Here is a 19,764-nt window from a genome sequence, read left to right as displayed (position 1 = left end):
CTCACTTCCTGTTGCGTCTACAGGACAGAAAGTGAAAGTGAAAGAATATCTCCCTCATGAGACAAACAAGTTTTGGCTTTATACCTATACTGTAGGGCCCATTCACACTAGAAACTGCATGTGAACTGCACACGCACTGCAAGTTCCTGTGCGATTCACATGCAGTGCGATTTTAGCCCATTCATTTTGAATGCACTGAAACTGCACTGCACCAAAATAGTGCTTGCACGACATTTGGAAATGCATTGCAACCGGAACGCAAGGTACAAAAGTACCATGCAATCTGGTGCAGGAAAACGTACTGCATTTGGGGTGTTGTTAAGTTTGCGCCGACACGGAAAGCAGGTTTCCCCCACAGGGCATTCTAGAGTAAAACGGGCCCTTAAAGTGACTGTCATGAGCAAGTTATGGGGGCTGCCATTGTAGGCCTCATGAAAATATTAGATGCCCGACTATGGTATGCCTCAGTGCTGGGACAGGCCTGCATTTATCTCAAATAATGTCCCTATACTGTCAGTTTTATAAACATTTAATACAAGACAAAAAGGATCTCCCAGAGCACTGTGGGCATCACCAACACTAAACGGACAGCACCAGCAGAAATTGCTTGCTTGGTGGCTCCTATTGACTTAATTTTTTGGCAGAGCTCGAGGATAAGTACCCCCTCCCATTTCGGTTATATACAGCTGCACTTCTTTGGGGCTGTAACTGCCACTCTTCTGGGAAGACTTTGCACAACAGTTTGGAGTGTGCTTTTGTAAGTTTGTGCCTATTCAGCCAAAAGAACATTTGTGAGGTCAAGTAGATGTTAGATGAGAAGACCTGGCTCAATCAGCATTTCAACTCATCCCAAAAGTGTGCAGTAAGGTTGAGGTCCAGGCTCTGTGCAGGCCACTTTAGTTCCCCTAAACCAGGGGGGTCTCCAAACTTTCTAAACAAAAAAAGGCCAGTTTACTGTTCTTCAGGCTTTGGGGGGGGGGGGGGACAAGACTATGGCCAGTGGGAGAAGAAAATGCCCCAGCATCAGTGGAAGTAAACAATGCTCCATTAATAGGAGGACCCATTGGCATCAGTAAATGGTGCCCCCATCATTGGCGTTAATGGATGGAATGGTGCCCCAAGGGCCAGATAAAGCCAGGTAAAGGGCCAGATCTTGCCCGTGGGCCACGGTTTGGAGACCACTGCTCTAAACCAATCTGGTTAAACCATTTCTCATGGAGCTGGTTTTGCGTACAGGGGCACAGTCATGCTGAAACAGAACAGGGCCTTCTGCAAACTGTTGTCACATTTTGGAAGCTCACAATTGCCTAAAACTTTCTTTGTATGCTGTAGCATTTACAGTCCCCTTCACTGGAAACACCTGAATTCAGTTTAAATATGTGTCCACATATTTTCAGGCCAAATAACGCATCTGTCCACAGCTAGCAGTCTTCCTTTTGTATAGAGTGGAAACCCACTCTGCATAAAAAGTCATTATTATGCTTGAAAGTCGGAGACTCTGCACTTTACCCATGTGATAACAGCTAGCATGTAATCAATTGTAAACATAATTAGCAGAGGAAACAGGCAAAATGGTAACAAAGAGGCCTCCTATCCCAAGAACAGTCCCCAGGGTCTAAATTAGAACCATACAGAAGGGAAACCTATATCCTGCTAGAGACTGATAAATCCTTCCTCTCTTTCTAGGAAATTACAGTGTGGTTAACCCTGTCCTGTCCGTAAGAAGCACCAGTGCTGGTGGTACAGCCGGTGGTCCATGCAATCAGGATCTACAAAACGTTCATCTACCCTAAAATCTTATTTGAGACCAGGGCACAGAACAGCCCAGTGTTTGATGTTTGGTTGAGTCCACCCAGAACCTTTATATTAGTATTGGATGAATGCTGGTAGAATGAACTGTCCACCGTTTTCTTGTACCCTCTGTGATATGATTTTAGCTCAACTTTTAGCGCACAAGTGAACACCTTAGAAGAATGAGAAGTCTCTCTGCTGGTTCTTAGGGCTAGTTTACACTTGCTTCAAAAACAAGGCTTTGGACAGGCTTTGTTAAAGCTCTCTACTCGATGTGATTGTAGCCATATTAGTGCAATTGTGACAGAGCTCTCTGAATGCCAGTCACTCCAGTCACTAACTAAAAACGGTTAGCTTACAATCTGTTTACATCCTTGCGTTTGCTTCGGCTTCGAAAACGATACCCCATGTCGCTTTAGTGGTGCTTCAAAGCCTCCATAGAACTCTATGACAAAGTTTGCTTGAAGCACCTGCAACTTTTGAGAGGCTTTAACCACTTGCCTACCAGGCACTTACACCCCCTTCCTGCCCAGGCCATTTTTCAGCGCTGTCGCACTTTGAATGACAATTGCACGGTCATGCTACACTGTACCCAAACAAAATTTATCAATTTTCTTCACATAAATAGAGCTTTCTTTTGGTGGTATTTAATCACTGCTGGGTTTTTATTTTTTTACAAAAAAAAATACAAAAATTTTGGGAACAAAAAAAAGTTTACTTTTCTCTGTCAGTACATTTTGTAACCAAGTAATTTTTTGCCTTCACAGATGTGCGCTGATGAGGCGGCACTGATTAGGTGGCACCAATATGCCGCACTGGTGGGCACTGATAGGCGGCACAGACTGGCATCGCTAATGGGCACTGATTGGTGGGCACTGTTTGTGACACTGTAATTATTGTAATCAGGACACTGATGATCAGTGCCCCGATTACATCCCTAGATATCCCCCCGCGAGGAGATGCCACTGATCGTCTCTCCTCGCCTCACACTGTCAGTGTGAGGCGAGGAGAGCCGATTACCGGCATCTCCTTGTTTACATGTGACCGGCTGTGATTGGACACAGCGAACACATGGTTAAAGAGCCGCAGATGTGGCTCTTTAAACAGATCGGGGTTGCGGCGTGTTGCTAGGGACCCCCGTGGGTGCGTGAGAGTGGCCGTTCTGGGATGCCGTCATATGATGGTGTCCCAGAATGAGAGCTGCACCCCCCCACCGTCTTTTGAAGATGTGCGAGGAGCAAGCAGTTAATTCAGCTTTAGATTCGCTTTGTTTTTGAAAAATTGCAGGTATGAGAGAACACCACACACACAGGACATCTGCCAAGCTTCAAAAGAGCATCACTGGTGCTTCAAAGCATCACCAAAGCTTCATCGAAGCACCACCGAAGCATCAAAAACACATCATAAAAAGCATGTTGAAGTGGTAGGCACTTTAATGCGTGTCGAAGCCGAAGCAAGTGTAAATGAGCCCTTGGGGTTCATTTACACTTGCTTTAAAACATGGCTTCGGACACGCTTTGTAAAAGGCTCTTTGAACGCCAGAGCCTTTGGTGGGGCTTTAAGCGAGCTTTGCCATAGACTTTTAAGTAGGCTTTGAAGACACTTTGAAGCACAACTAAAGCGACAGGGGGTATACTTTTTGAAGTGAAGCACAGCAAAATCAAGGTGTAAACAGGACTGTAAGCTAACCATTTTATTTAATGACAGGAGCTTAGACTAGTGTTCAGAGAGCTTTAAAACAAAGCCTGTCCGAAGCCTTGTTTAGAAGCAAGTGTAAACTAGCTGTTATTGTGTGTTGAAGCCAAAGCTAGTGTAAATGAGCCCTTACTGTTAAAAAAAAAAAAAAGGCTGCCCAATGTTTTTTTGTTTTGTCTTGTATAGAGGTGGAAGGTTAGAACCTGTTATCTGCTGCTATGAAGTGTCCCAGGTGAAAATTTTCTTACTTCCTGTAAATGTCACAGGGGGGCAGGAAGTTTTTTGGGTCGACATGCGTGTTACTGCAATTGCAGCACGACAATCATGGGAGACCTGCGCCGCGATTTGAGGTGTCATTCAAATGAATGGTATCTCAAATGAGTCTCGCAATCTGTCATTCACACATCAGCACTTTTAAATTGCGAGAGAGAGAGAGAGAGAGAGAGAGAGAGAGAGAGAGAGAGAGAGAGAGAGAGAGAGAGAGAGAGAGAGAGAGAGAGAGAGAGAGAGAGAGAGAGAAGAGAGAGAGAGAGAGAGAGAGAGAGAGAGAGAGAGAGAGAGAGAGAGAGAGAGAGAGAGAGAGAGAGAGAGAGAGAGAGAGAGAGAGAGAGACATAATCCCCCCACTCTCTATATTGTCAGTGGTGTAAAGGGGGTTAAGTTTCCTTTTGTGTTGTAGTGCAGGTGAATCAGACAGCTCCACGCATGCACAGCGCTGAGGCTGTCTCTGTACGGGTAGACACGATAGGAGCCCATGGTGGACCAAAGCCTGGACTGCAGCTGCCTAGACAGAGCTGAGCTGCGTGTGTGTCGCCCACTCACTTGGCCAATCTGCTGCTTCTCAGAACTGACACAGTGTTTGGGTTTTGCCTCAGACTTTCCAAGAAAGCCAACAGAGCTGCATAGAAGGAGGCTCTATTGGGCCCTCCCCGGCCCCCAGCTCAATCATCATCTCCTTTCCTGACGTTCCTAGAAGACAGGCAGCCCCTACACAATGCAAGAGGCAGCTGCCAGACTCGCAGGCTCAGGGTAGATCTCGGAGGGGGGGGGGGGGGAATAACGACCATAAACACAGCACAATTGCCCTCGTAAAGGTCCCTATGGATCCAAAAATGTTTTCATTTCTGCGGTAACATTACTTAGGACAATATATATCTTTTTTTTTTTTAAAGGACATACAAAAGTTTTTTGGTAACATCTTGCAAAAATGATTTTATATGATTTATAATAGAAAAAGGAGGTTAAAAAAAAAAAAAAAAAAGTCACCATAAAGTATATGATTAAGACTGTATTAAACCCAAAAGCAAACATTATCTCTGGTGAACCAGCAAGTTTGTTTTTCAAAACCTCAAGCTCTCCAGCAGAATGTATCAGTTTACATGGGTGAGACAAACAACTTAAAACTGGCAGGGGTTATTAAAATAATCAACATTTATGGAAAACCTTTATCCCAAAAGGAAATCCCCCCCCCCCCCCCAACAAACTGATAGTGGTGCTTCCTGTTCTCATTCCGCCACAATGCTATCAGCGGTGCAAATCGCACTGATGTGCGGCTTTAAAATCATGCTGAAGTAGCACAATTTAAAAGCTGCACCGGTGGGAACCAGGGCTTAAAGCGGAACTAAACCCTCCTATTCTTTTCAGCAAGGAAGTTGCCATTTTGGACTCTGATCTGCAGTTGCCATGGTGCTGCACATGTGATCAGGTATGACACCAGCCATTTGACGGTTTGCCAGCACAGGCAAATGTGACAGTTACATTCCTGGAATGCTGGGATTGCTAACTGTTCAAACTGTTATATTGATGGTTTAGTTCCACTTTATAGTACCTGGAATGTACACAGATATAGTACAAGAATATATACAGATAAAATTATTTTTAATTTTTTTTACTATTTCGGGCCAGTAAATTAGAAAACACACAACACAGCTATCAGGAGATATCCATTACCATTTATTCCCCGTACACACGGTCGGACATTGTTCGGAAAATCCGACAACAAAATCCATGGATTTTTTCGGACGGATGTTGGCTCAAACTTGTCTTGCATACACACGGTCGCGCAAAGTTGTCGGAATTTCCGATCGTTCTAAACGCAGTGACGTAAAACACGTACGTCGGACTATAAACGGGGCAGTGGCCAATAGCTTTCGTCTCTTAATTTATTCTGAGCATGCGTGGCACTTTGTGTGTCGGATTTGTGTACACACAATCGGAATTTCCGACAACGGATTTTGTTGTCGAAAAATTTTATAGCAAGCTCTCAACCTTTGTGTGTCGGAAATTCCGATTGAAAAAGTCTGATGGAGCCCACACATGGTCGGATTTTCCGACAACACGCTCCGATCGCACATTTTCCATCGGAAAATCCGACCGTGTGTACGGGGCATTACACTAAAAGGCCAATTTGTCCTGGAAAAAAAAAGGCAGTATAATACACCTGGATGCATGAAGTAGTTGTGATGATATGTAGGTTTTAGTAACACATGGCAAAATTGTGCTTAGGGCATTAATATTTGTTTTATCCTTAGGTGTGAAGGGGGGTTAAACAAGGTTCAATTGAGCTTTAATCTCTCAATTTAGATACACCAGTTATAGGTTCTTAAAAAAAAAAAAAAAAAAAAAAAGGGGGGGGGTAGGGGAGAAGGAGCAAAACCTAAAACTTCAGTAAAAAGAAAAAAAATAGTTTATTTTTTTAAATAATTAAAGACATTGTGTAGGAGTCCAAGTGTTAAGTCAGTTTGGAAGACTGAGAAATAAAGTGGCTTCATGCTTCTTCTCCGTCCTTCTCTATAATCACTACACACCGTATACAGGGTGTCCAGGGACTCGCCAGAGCGCGAATATTTATTTGTGCTTTGTCATTTGAGAACAGTGGAATCTAAAGCACAATTAAAAGCTTAGACTTCGGCCAGGAACACTCGGCTCAAACATTTTCCCTTACATGTGTTATTTCACTGAAGCCAGGTTCTGTCCATAAACTTACAAGTCTTATGAGAGGGGGTGGGGGGAGAGAGAAGAAAAAAAAATCAATAATGCAGTGTTATTTGTGCGCAGGCATCGCTCCCAGCTGGCAGAATGCAGCGTCTTAATGTCACCTTCAAGAACCTCAGCAGAAAATCTTCAGTCTCCCAGCAGCCCGCAGAGGCCTCATTGGAAATTGGGGCATCTTGTTAACAGCCGCTCTAATTGCTAAAATAAACAAACGCGCAACCACTGGCTACAGGAGGCGAGTGAGCTGAACCCTGCGAGACGGGAGGGGAGAATTAACCTGTGCAATGCCTGAGCAACCCAATACAAAAAATAGAATACCACCTAAAAACTTAAAAGTGGTTGTAAACCCTTCCATATGTGAAGTGACTGGCCTCAGTTGATACACAAAGATTAAACAAATCCTCCTACACCAGTACGTATAAAAAAAAAACAGACGGTTAAAAAAAAAAATAAATGTTTCCTTATGAAGAACTCCAATGTCCTGCAGAGAGCCCTGACCTCAACTCTACTGAACACCTTTGGGATGAATTGGAATGCCAATGGTGTACCAGGTCTTCTCATTCAACATCAGTCTTGTCTTCTAGATTATGAGCTCTAACAAGCAGGGCCCTCTGATCCCTCCTGTATTGAATTGTATTGTAACTGGACTGTCTGTCCCCATGTTGTAAAGCACTATGCAAACTGTTGGCGCTATATAAAGCATGTATAATAATAATACTTGACCTCACAAATGTTCTTTTAGCTGAATGGACATACTTTTCCATAGACACTCCCAAGTCAAGACTTCCCAAAAGAGTGAAGACCTTGTAATTGCAAAGGTGGTGCCAACTCCATAGCCATGGTTTTGGAAAGTGATGTCCAACAGGCTATTATTGATGTGATGGTCAGGTATCTACAAACTTAAACTGTAGTAGCCCTTCTGCCTTCATTCTTGAGTGTTTTGAAGTCAAAACCATATACATGAGCATGATGTGCTCTCACACACCAGTAATAAATCAGTACTATTAGTCCAGGAACAATTTCACTTGGCTGAGGTGGCCAGCTTCAAGGCTGTAGATAAAGCTATAGTTGAGGAGCAAGCAACTCATTCTACATCTTCTGTTCCTTTTTTAAGTAGGTTTGTTAGAATGGTGAACATGTGCCCTAGGGAAAGCCCAAAATGTCAAAGCAGGCCAGCAATCACCTGACCCGTTTCCAAAGTAACCTGGCTTTGGCAGCAGAGTTGTGCGAGGTCGGCCATGTTTACAGTCTGGGTCGTTGGGGGCTGAAGACTCCTTTCGCAGATTAAAACTTGCCGCCCAGTCTCCAGACGAGGTTGCCTGAGGTGCGGTCGTGAAGGATTTTTCTGCGCCGTCTCTCCAGTTACTTAATCCCTGAACTGAACGGAGCGGAGTGTTGTGTGTAGAGCAGTGTGCCCACACAGACACAGCGTACATTGTCTAAGCGTCATCGGAGACAGCCATGCTCTCATCTTACATTTCAATAACCAGTTTATTATGCCTTAGAAAAATCAAGATCAGACATTTATAGAAAAAAAAAAAAAAAAAAAAAAACACATTAGAAGAAAATCTGCTGAAAGGTAGACTTCGGTCAAAACAGGATTTTAATTTAAAACAAGAGACCCCCCTCACTTGGCCTTTCCCCCCTGGTATTCAAATACTGCGCCAGGCTGCCCCTCTAACTAAATCCTTATGGTTTGCTTTACCCCAAATGACCTTCAATACACAGCTATAATCATATGCAAATAGCGATTCACATGGCTAGACCCCTCCAATTAATGCGATTGGGGCTAGTAACTGGTACAAGCACCACGTTGTGGGAGGGAGTGCAACATCATCACATGCCTGACGAAGGGGTCCTGCGATGCCTCAAAATATTGCACCACACTATATGCGATATGATCTTTCTTCAATAAAAACTGTTTGGACACAATCCTTGGTGTACTGGCAAATATTTACACATTCTGTGGGAGGGAGCGCGACACATTTGCCCCAAACCCAAAATTTCTGTTTACGAGAGCTCCAGCTGCAGGTTAGGTGATTGGGGAGTGTGTTCACTATGTAGTAACCAAGGTAACTTGCATTTGTTGTAGAACAAAACATACAACCCCAGAGCAACTTAACCCCCTTTTACTGCAATCGGGTGATGCTGCATCAAGGTCAGGAGCCAGTATCAGAAGACAAGTAGCTATAGAAGAGGCTCCCACCGACCAGCAAGATAACTACACAAGAGGTGAACCTGGCAGATGACGTGAGCTCATCCAAGGACCTGGGTATAAGCACTGGTGGAAATGGGTTTTGCTGAGCATTAGTACCAGCTCCTCAATATCGACCCACCAGGAGGTGAGCTAGCCGGGGTCCAGGCGCAGATATAGCAGGTTGGGATCAAGCAGAAGTGTAGTTGAGGAACAAGCTAAGGATCGGTAACAAGTGGTTGCAAGTTGGGATCAATTGAAAGCGTAGTCAAGGAACAAAATAAGGAGTCGGTAACGACAGGTACACAAAGGAGCAAGATATCAGCTGGAGAGCACAATAATCTGGCAAACAGAAGTGCAAAGTCATGTCTTAAATCAATTTCACAGTAGCAAAGGGTATAAGAGAAACCAGACACAAGGCACAGTTGTCTGAGGAACCATGCAGGAAACTGTCCAGCATTCCTGATGGCTCAACAAGAACAGCCACCGCCAGATGCAAGTTCATACTTCGGTCCTCACATGCCGACAATCAAACTCTAAAATCAAGGCTGCAAACATTTTTTGAGAGAAAGGAAGTTAACACCGCTCATCGACCCAGTGCATGAATACGTGAATGCGTTTGGCCTTAGCCAGCACTGCGCCAACCACGCCATCTGATATGTTTCGCCCTGCACACCGGGGCTTGGTTACTATGGTCACAACCTCTGTGACCAAACATGTCAAAGGGTGTGACTGGAGCGGCACTGGCTGAGGCCGCACTCATTCACATATTCATGCTCTGGGTCGGTAAGCGGTGTTCCTTTCTCGGATGAGGCTGCTACACCCCTGAATGGTGCATAGGAGCCTGCTCCCTTCACTGCAACCAGTGGGGAGATCTTTGTCTCAGCTTAGAAAGACACTGCAAGTTATACCTGGATCACAGCAAAAAAAAATGTATTTGCAATACGCTTACACATTACTGTTCAAGACCGAAGGAAGAGAGAGTCCAAATCCTCCGAAACGTGTTGGAACTGATATTTCTGTTCAAACCATGCAGACGCACCTCCATGCAAGATTACGATTTTTCATTAGGCATATCCAGGATTTTACCTTCTGATGGGCAATGATCTTACTTCAAATAAAGTGGCAATATCAGAGGACTACAATTGGGTACACACACACACACAACCTGTTGTACTCTCTCCAAACCCGTTGGATTTACATGAAAACCAAACTCACTTCATTATTGGTTTAGTGCTACAGCATATCTACCAGTACTAGTACTAGGAATCTAGGATAGGCAGCCTCAATGACCAACCGCAATGGTAAGGAGGTCAAGATGTTCTGATATTTTGTCCTTCAAAAGGTTCTGAGATCCAGCTGCTACAGGAAGACTGGGTAGGCTGTTGTATGTATATGCTCCTCTAGGTGGTTACGCTTCACATTTGCAGCAGTTTGCCCCTCTTACTCCCAGTGACAGTCAGTTTAGGAAAGTAATTTGTCCATGTTTGTTTCTTGGAAGAGAAATACACATTACAAAAATGAACAAAATGTACTTGTATGTATACAAACACTACAAAGGTTGCTGGTTTACTGAAATAGATGAGCGTTATCAGGAAATTTTAAAGTGAGTCATAAAAAGGCCACTGCATTCCTATTTCCTCCGATGTTCATAGTACTAGCATTTTGTAATCATGCATATTTTAACATAAGATGAAGCAAGTTCTATATTTATCATCTCACGTGTTAGGTAGTCCTAATAACTGCTGCCGAGCTCTGGCAGGACAGATGAAAATCATTCTTGTACTTTTGTGTGATCCAAATTCACATCATACTCTGCAAGACCTCAGACATGGAGGTCTGATGCACACTGGTCAAGGGTCTGATGCCACTGTGCTGCATTTGATGGAATAAGCCCTTCCCTCTCAGATAAAAAAAAGAGGATGAAAGATTCTTTGTGGAACCTGTCTGGGCACGAGTTCACCTCAATATTGTTTTTATGATCAGTAACTTCCTGGCAGCAGATTTAATGCTCAGTTTTAGGAATTTAGCCACTTTGTAAAAAGTGCAGGCACGCTATGAGTTAAGTCCAAGGAGGATCATGACATCTCCTGAACGTGTCTATTTAAATCTGACAGATTTATGGCTCTGCCAGCCTCTGCGATTGGGTAGGATGAGGGAAGAGGCAGGTATAGCAGCTGCACCAACTCATGTTCCAGGAGTGCAATAAAACCGTCAGATGTAAATAGAGATAAGCTCAGGAGATGTCATGCACCTCCTTGGACTTAACTCATAGCCAATTTTTACAAAGGAGCTGAATTCCTGGAATGAAATGAAGTGAAATGAAGCTGGATATGTACTTACAGTGAAAACGTGGATGACATTCCAAGAGAAAACACCCACATCTTAAGATTTGTAGAACAGAGCTCTAAACAAGAGATACCAATTAAAACGTCACAGGATGCAAAATAGAGGTTTGAATGCACACCAAACGCAGATCAGCAGATTCTTTTACCTATGGTGCAATATGGGCGATTCTGCGTTTCTTTGTAGAAAGATAGGTAAAGGGGCGAGTGCTACAAGTTATCTGGGATCTTACCTCCATCAGCTCTGTGAAAGCGAAACCTCATTTGTCCAGGACAAGTATTAGGTAATTACTAAACACCAACTACTGCACTTTACATCATTCAACCTTAAAAGTGCTGTTATTAGCCATCACCCTTTAAAACATTTCTGAATCAACCCTTCTCCATGGATGCTTCTGCTATGGTAGCTACAGTCATTTTTTTTTTTTTTTTTGATACTTGGTCTATGCAGAAATATATATATATATATATATATTATTATACACACATACATATATATATACATACATACACACACACACACACACACACATACATACACACACACACACACATACACACACACATACACACACACAATCATGTTCACAGGGTGACACCACCACTGTACAACGTCACTGTGGCACCAACAGCCAAGTACTTGGATGTGTACTGAAGGGCACCTGGTATAAAAAGTTAATTTCACCTAATGCTGAATTCCAGGAATTCAGCAACTTTGCAAAAAGTGCAGGCACACTAAGAATTAAAGTGTTACTAAACCCAGAACAGTAAAATCTGTCTGTATATGCAGAATAGCATGCTTGTAATACTCACTGTGGAACTTAAGGGGTTAATCCTCTGTATTGTGTAAAAAAGGCTCTTTGATCTTGTATGGACAGATCCTCCCCTTCTGCAGGGTCTCTCTTGGCAAGGCCAGATAAGACACAGTGAGGGTAGTACTGCTGCACATGCTCAGTTTGGTCTCTATTGCTGGAGAGAACATTTCCTGTTTGAGCTGAGCTTTTCAGGTCACATGGATATTGACACCACAGATGTGGGTGTGTATACAGATCCTACATGAGAGCCCAGTCCCTCCCTCCTCCATGACCGGTAACTAAAAAGAACAACAGTGGGTGGGATGTCACATCTTGATTGATGATGATCCGCCTCCCATAATATGAGGACACAGGCTGTAGTGGAAATCTCCTCCCACCTCAACACTCAGCACTCAGGCAGACCCTGCAGTTTGTCACATAATCGTGGTATACAGCTCAGCCCAAAAGGTATATAGTGGCAATATTTAAATGTAAAAAAGAAGATTTATAAGCTGTGGGCACTGGGGGCGGATGAACTATTTTCATATTATAGGGTTTAGTAACATCAAGTCCAGTTAGGTGCATGTCACCTCCGGGACTTATCTCCATTACTTATATGCGTCAGGTTTACCACACTACCAGAAGATACACTCTGGCTGTGAGAGGAGAGGAGCACACATAGCAGCTATGCCCATCCCTCCCCTCTGCTGCCCATTCACAGACCCTTTCTATTTTGTGAGTTCACATCATACAAAGGCTTCCGTGAATGGGCAGCAGAGTGAAGGGACGGGCATAGCAGTTCCAGTGACTCTGCTCTTGAAGAAACAGACCAAGAAGAGGTCATCTTCCTGAAGTACAAAACAAACCTGTCAAATGTGAAAAAATAAAGAGACAAGTCTCCAGGGCGGCAGGCACCTCGTTAGACTGAACTCATGGTATGCCTGCCGTTTACACAAAGTAGCTGAATTTCTGGAATTCAGTTTTAAAGGTATTTTTGAAATGTTTAATGGTTAACAGCATCAAATACATTAAATGTGTTTTCGGGGAATAAACTGCTTCACTTCTTCAGAGCTTAAGCAGTCAATGTTAATAGAATCAAAAGAATGCACTACAGGGTGTGTTAAGACTTGATAAAAGGCTAGTGTCTCCCAACAGCATTAAATGGGGTTGTAAAGTCCTTTTTTTTTTTTTTTTTTAAACAAACATGTTATACTTACCTCCTCTGTGCAAGGGTTTTGCACATAGCACCCCCGAACCTCCTTTTCTGGGGTCCCTGGCGGCACTCCTGGCTCCTCTTCTCGAGTGCCCCCACGGAAAGCCGGTTTTCCTGGGGACACCCGTGTGAGCACGCTCCGGAGTCCTGCTGCATCCATTGACACACACACACACAGCAGGACTCGGGCCCACGCCCCCCACATCACAGGATTTGATTGACAGGAGCAGGAGCCATTGGCTCCTGCTGCTATCAATCTATTCCAATGAGGACCCGAGAGGGTGGCTGGAGCTGCTGTGCTTGTCAACGTCGCTGGAACGATCAGGCATGAAAAGGGGGGGCTCTGGGGGGCAGCTGTACTACAGCACGTTTTTCACCTTAATGCATAGAATACATTAAGGTGAAAAACTTTGAGGGCTTACAACCCCTTTAAGTGTGGCCTGAGCAAGTATTGTTACCCTCAGATCAGAGGTGCATTAAATGGCCAGATCACCAGGTGAAAAAAAAAAAAGGGGGGGGGGGGGATTGCAGCCACCACATCTAAATGCAATATATGACATTTTTTGATCTTGGGATTAGATATGCGTTTACTGCAGGTATTTGTTTGCCTGGAGTCCAAACAAACGCATAGGATTGTTTTATTACTGGGTTCAACTTCTTTGAAGCATGTTACGGTTCTCACGTCTTACAACTATCTGAACACGCTTTGTCACCTTTACTTGCGCAGGAAAGCTACAACCGCCTTAAATTCATAGACGGCATCCACACGTACATGTCAACCGTGAAACAAAAACATCCGACACCCTCTCTCGAATTACAAGCCGAAATGCCACATTCCCACCAAATGCCGCTTACTGATAAGAGACAATGCAAGCTGAAGTTTTCTTCCTCCACCGCCAAGGAGGTAAATATTTGAGCAGCACGTTATGCAGGTTGTAACCAACGAGTCTCAAGGAAGCAGCTGAACAAGAATGCCAGGCATGCGATGAGTGAGAGCCCTGAGCATGCTAATAGGACACGGCAAGTTTCTCATCCGATACTTGTAGCAACGAGCGTCCACAAAACAATAAAAGAAAATTTTCAAGAAAAAAAAAAACAAACAAAAACTGACTCACCATTCAGAACTTCATTGTTTTTTTTCTCCGTTTCCGGCGCTTTCTGCTTTGCGGCCTAAACAAAACACAAAAGGGCCTTTGTTGAACCATGAGGTGTCTTGTCTTCAAAAGGAAAGACATTTTCAGAGGGCGTCCTTCATGTAGGACAGACATTCGACCTCATACCCCCCGAGGAATCATTAAAATCATTTGCAGGCATTGGGGAACCTCTGCTAAAATCAATTCATGGGGACAGTGGCAAAATATGCCCCATTACATTGTTGGCCAGTGGCATGCCACCTTTACAGACATCTAAATAGATCATTGGTATCCCTGCAGCTGGCTATACCAAGTGGCCCTGGAACTATGCAGTCACCATCAAATGGGAGGTCAATCAGCAGCAGCTCAGGGGACCCCTAGAAACCTCTGAAGGAACCCTAGGATTCCATGGAAACTTGATTGAGAATGGCTGATGTAGAAAAACAGAAAATGTCATGTCTGTCAACAGGACTGTACCCACATAATCTTTTTATGTTTGGTTATCCAACACCCTTTTCAAGTACCACCCTAATCTATTTTATTTTAATGCTTTCTGAAGGAACCACCATTACAGGACAGGTTTGTAAATAAACACTACAGCATGTGGCACATTTAAAGAGACCCTGGCACCAGACTACTTCAGCAACAATCTTCCTATAAGATTGTATGTATGTATGCATGCATGCATGCATGCATGCATGTATGTTAGGCAGGTTTTACCTGTAAAAGCCTCCCTTACGTAGACCCGATACTAGGTTCCGCCATCTTGGATGCTGGCAGCTCCAGCAGAAGACTCACAGCTATCACTCAAGTGACACCATATAGCACATGTGCTAAAAACAAGACCCGTCAATCTGGCCCAACAGACCATTTCATGTGGCCCTCAAACCACTACTGCAGCTACGGCACGCCCCCTCGCCTCCACCTGGTCCCGCCCCCTCTCTCTCTCAATTGGTTAACCGATTTTGATTGGCGGGGGCCAATGGCATAGTTGATTGGGAGCCAATCAGAAGGGAGAGTCCTGGACGGCCAAGGCAGTCGTGCAACATCGCTGGATAGAGATAGGCTCAGGTAAGTGTTAGGGGGGCTTCTACACACAGAACAATGCATAGAATGTAATGAGATAAAAAAAACCTTCCGACTTTACAACTATTTTAAATTTTAATTTGGTGACAGGGTCTCTAAAGAAAACCCATACTATACCCATTTATGAGAAAGCAAAAATCGATCCTTCGCTTCTCTGCAACTTAATTTACTATCAAGAACTGAAGGAAAAAACATGGTACTTCCAGGTCTGAGGGAGCATGTGACAGAGCTGGACCAATCACAGCCCTTGTGAGCTATAACCCCAGTAACTATTTGCCTTTACTCTCGGTGGCCAAATGTGGAAGGAAAAGAAAGGCTAGAGCAGCCCAGATCCTCTTCTTCTAGGGTCTCCCACTGGTGTTCCTGGCCCCTCCCTCCTGCCAAGTGACCCCCCCCCACAGCAAATAATTAGCTCTGGGGGCACCCAAGCTGCTGCGCATCTATTCACACACACAGCCGTGGCTCAGCCCTGCCCCTCCTTCTCTCTTTGGCTCACTGGCTGTAAATGGACCATTTAAAGAAAAAAAAAAAAATGATAAGATATACATCTTCATATTAAAGAAAAGAAGAAATATAGGAGGCATGTAAAGGGCTTAGATGGTTTCCTACCATATGGAAATGTAAAAAAAAAAAATAAATAAATAAAAAAAAAACACACAACACATTTTAGGTGTGGCGGTAGTGTGCTTCTGCTGCACTGAAATGCCAAGCCATTTTGCATGCCCTCCCCATTTCTCTCCAGCTGGACTACTGCAAACTTTCCCATCTCCATGACATAAGGGAGAGGGTGTACGGTAGTCCAGGATGGTGAACTACACACAGCACTGCTTGGGATTTCAGTGGAGCACTGTGTCGTCAGTTCAAACCAATTAGGAGCTCCCTGGATTTATTGCACAGGCACCTTTCCTTACATGCAGCATTTTTAAAGAGACAGAACCTGGGAAAATGGGAAAATGTACATGTATTGCAGCATCGTACAGAATATAGTTTGTTTTTAATTTGAAAACGAAGCGATTGTAAAAGGTTTGGTTTTTCTTCTTTTAAAACTAACATGTCATACTTACCTGCTCTGTGGCAAGGGTTTTTGCACAGAGTGGCCCCGACCCTCCTATTCTGGGGTCCCCCGGTGGCGCTCCTGGCTCTTCCTCCACATTGAGTGACCCCATGGAGAGCGGCTTTCCATAGGGGCACGCGTGCGGGCGCGCTCCCGAGTTCTGCTGCTGCGTCCATTGACACAGACAGCAGGACTCGGCCCCCGCCCCCAGCTCCCGTGTCACTAGATTTGATTGACAGCAGCGGGAGCCAATGGCTGCTGCTGCTATCAATCTAGCCCAGTGATTCTCAACTCCAGTCCTCAAGGTGCCGCCCCAACAGGTCATGTTTGCAGTCTTTCCATTATTTTGGACAGGTGATTTGATCAGTTTCACTGCCTTAATAATTACCACAGCAGTTTCATCTGAGGGCAATCCTGAAAACATGACCTGTTGGGGCGCCTTGAGGACTGGACTTGAGAAACACCAACCTAGCCAATGGGGACCCGAGACAGCGGCTGGAGCTGCTGGGCTCATTCTCATCACTGGAAAGATCTGGTTCAGGTAAGTAAAAGGGGGAGCTGCTACACTATAGAAGGTTTTTCAGCATTAAAAGGTGAAAAACCGAGGGTTCACAATGCATTTAAAGGTGAAAAACCGAGACTTTACAACTCCTTTAACATTTCAAAAGGGCAATTTACCAGTGACACCGTATGACCACTGGGTGGCACTATACTATTTTAGTGTCTGTGCAAGGCTTCATTACACCTCGGATTCAAATACTAGTGTTCAGCAAAATACCACTGAAAACATTCAGCTACTAATCGTGCCTAAAATTACCAGCCAATGTTTAGCTTATAAAAAGATATGAAGGTTTGATTTCAAAAGAATGTTTAAAACTAAAGTTGAACCTACTTTTTATGTTGTCTTCCCTGGTTCCTTTTTCCCCTTTTCAATCAATAAGCATTTTTTGATAAAACCCGTTTTAAAATTACATAACTTATTTTATACCCAGTGATAAAAATCAATGGGTCGCTGTGCTTCTCTATGTGATGCAGTCAGATCATGGCTGGAGGGAAGAGTCAGAGCGGCAGTACAAAGTTTCCCCGAAAACATCACAGCACCCTGCCTCAGTACTCTTTTCAAAAGCCCTCAGTGCTGATGCCAAAGCAGTGGCTGTCTCTGCTCACATGTAACCACACGCCAAATAGGCAACTATGGTAGAGGGTAGGTGTCCCAGCCTGATCGCAACAGACTGTCTGACCTGTCCCCAGCTCCATGTACCTGCTTGAGGAATGGCTACATGCTGTCCCCAGCTCCATGTACCTGCTTGAGGAATGGCTACATGCGAACAGCGCTGGCTGCCATCAGCCAGTCAACACTTGGTATAGGCTGAGCGGTTGCCTCTAGTCGCATGCACCTGTCATAGCTGCAAAAATTCATTAATTCTTGCCACTGGAATCCGGTGGATGCAGCTATAGGAGGCCTTACACTGAAGTGCATGTCCAGCAAAAACATTTTATGTTTTGAAAAAAGTAAGAGAATCAATCTTCTGCCAGGTTCTAAAGTCTAACTATTCCGAAAAATGTTCCCTCCCTCCTCCTCCGGCCTATCCTGTACATTTTTAATACACTCCAGCCTGATCACGTGATCCCGCAGTTCCAGCTCGTGTCAATGAGCAGCTGCTGCAGGCAGGAGGGATTGCTGACAGTGGCTGGGCCATGGGAGCCTTTGGGCGACGTCATGACTTCCAGAAGTCACAGCTGTTGTTGAGCTCTCCCTTACACAGAGCTCCAGGATCATGTGACCAATAAACCTTAAAGTGGATGTAAACCCAATGTCATCCTTTCTAAACTCCTGCCATAGGGGTTATCTATAAGGATATACATGCCTCCTGCATGTATCTTTACCTGTCAAATGTCTCCCCTCTGTCTGTTATGAGACCGAAAAACTGCAGATTCTGTGGGCGGGTCTGTTGTCTGGCGCTCGGTGGGTGGAGTCGTGATGTCAGTAGACTCCCCGCCCAACTCTACACTCCCCGCCCACCTCTACACTCCCCTTGTCAATATGCATTTTCTCCTGTGTATTTCTTACACTGAACTTCTGCTATGATCTCTAACATCCAGTGAAAAAACAGGAAAGTAACCACATGACTTCAGCATGTCAAATCATGCTGAGGTGTGGAACAGCCAATCCTTGCAGAGCTGCTGAAGAAAGGAGTGGGGTTTAAAAAATAATGCATGTCTTAGGCTAGTGCACGAGATATGTAAATCACCTGTCACTCACAGCAAGGGGGAGGATTTGACAAAGTTTTTCTCTGTTTGTCAAGATTTCTCACTGAACAATAAAAGAGGATTGCTCAGAGCTGGATTAACTCTTTGTGGCAAGACTGGGCTCAAATGATAGGAAATCTTCTACATTATGACATCAAAAAAAAAAAAAAAAATATTCGGGTTTACATCCACTTTAATCACACAATCCTGCCACTCCAGGAGGGCTCCACATTGACAGAATACTGGGAGTGCTGACATCACCTGTAGGCTCCCATTACCCAGCCATTGTCAACACTCATTCCTCTACCCTGCAGCCGCTCACCAACACAGGGAGCCAGAGCTGCAAGATGACATGACCAGGCTGGAGGGGCTTTAACCACTTCAGAGCTGGAAGGATTTGCCCCCTTAATACATATCCAAAATAATATATAAGAGGTTAACACTAGGGGGCGATCAAGCAGTTAAAGTGATTGTAAGAGTTCTTTTTTTTTTTTTTTTTTTTTAATAACATATCATTCTCGCCTCCACTGTGCAACTTGTTTTGCACAGAGTGGCCCCCCCGGCGGCTCCTCCCCACATCAGATAATCCCCTGGGAGAAGCGCTCTCCCGGGGAATAACCTTGCGGGCACGCTCCCGAGTCCAGCATTTGGCGTCCATAGCGGCCGAATGCAGGACTCTGCCCCGCCCCCCAAGTCATTGGATTTGATTGACAGCAGCGGGAGCCAATGGCTGCACTGCTATCTATCCAATCAAGAGCCGAAAACCCTGTGCAGAGAGAGAGAGCGCGTCCAGGGCTCAGGTAAGTAAAAACAGGGGGCCGGTCACTTCCAGGTGTTTTTTCACCTTAATGCATAGGATGCATTAAGGTGAAAAAACACGCAGGTTTAAAACCCCTTTAACTGTTCCCTGGGTGTGTTCTAACTGTAGGGGGGGATGGGCTGCCACGGACATGACAGATCACTGTTCCCGATGACTGGGAACAGTAGATCTCAGTCATGTCCCCTGTCAGATAGGGGAATCGCCTTGTTTACAAAGGCAGATCCCCGTTCTGCCTCCGTACTAGGCGATCGCGGATCACCAGCGGACATAGAGTCCGCTCGACCAGCAGGCATGCTCCCGCAGTGTGATACGGCGATTTGCGCAGGGGAGCCAACCTGCCGCTGTATAATGTTGGCAGCTGGTCGGCAAGCAGTTAAAATAGGTAAATAAACAAAT

At 44.6% G+C, this 19,764-nt stretch overlaps 1 protein-coding gene across 1 annotated transcript in view; it reads right to left on the bottom strand.

Moving 5' to 3' along the window:
* The window catches only part of QARS1 (glutaminyl-tRNA synthetase 1), a 90,579-nt gene that overhangs the window by 53,167 nt on the left and 17,648 nt on the right, over positions 1–19,764 (bottom strand). The window contains exon 7 of the mRNA XM_073591885.1: positions 14,141–14,195. Coding sequence (XP_073447986.1) covers positions 14,141–14,195 — 55 coding nt within the window. The remainder of the gene's footprint in view (positions 1–14,140; positions 14,196–19,764) is intronic.

The sequence above is a fragment of the Aquarana catesbeiana genome, linkage group LG07, assembly GCF_042186555.1.
Source record: "Aquarana catesbeiana isolate 2022-GZ linkage group LG07, ASM4218655v1, whole genome shotgun sequence".
In the NCBI taxonomy this organism is placed as follows: domain Eukaryota; kingdom Metazoa; phylum Chordata; class Amphibia; order Anura; family Ranidae; genus Aquarana; species Aquarana catesbeiana.
The sequence above is the reverse complement of the archived record's forward strand: the minus strand, read 5'-3'. Positions and strand labels throughout refer to the sequence as shown.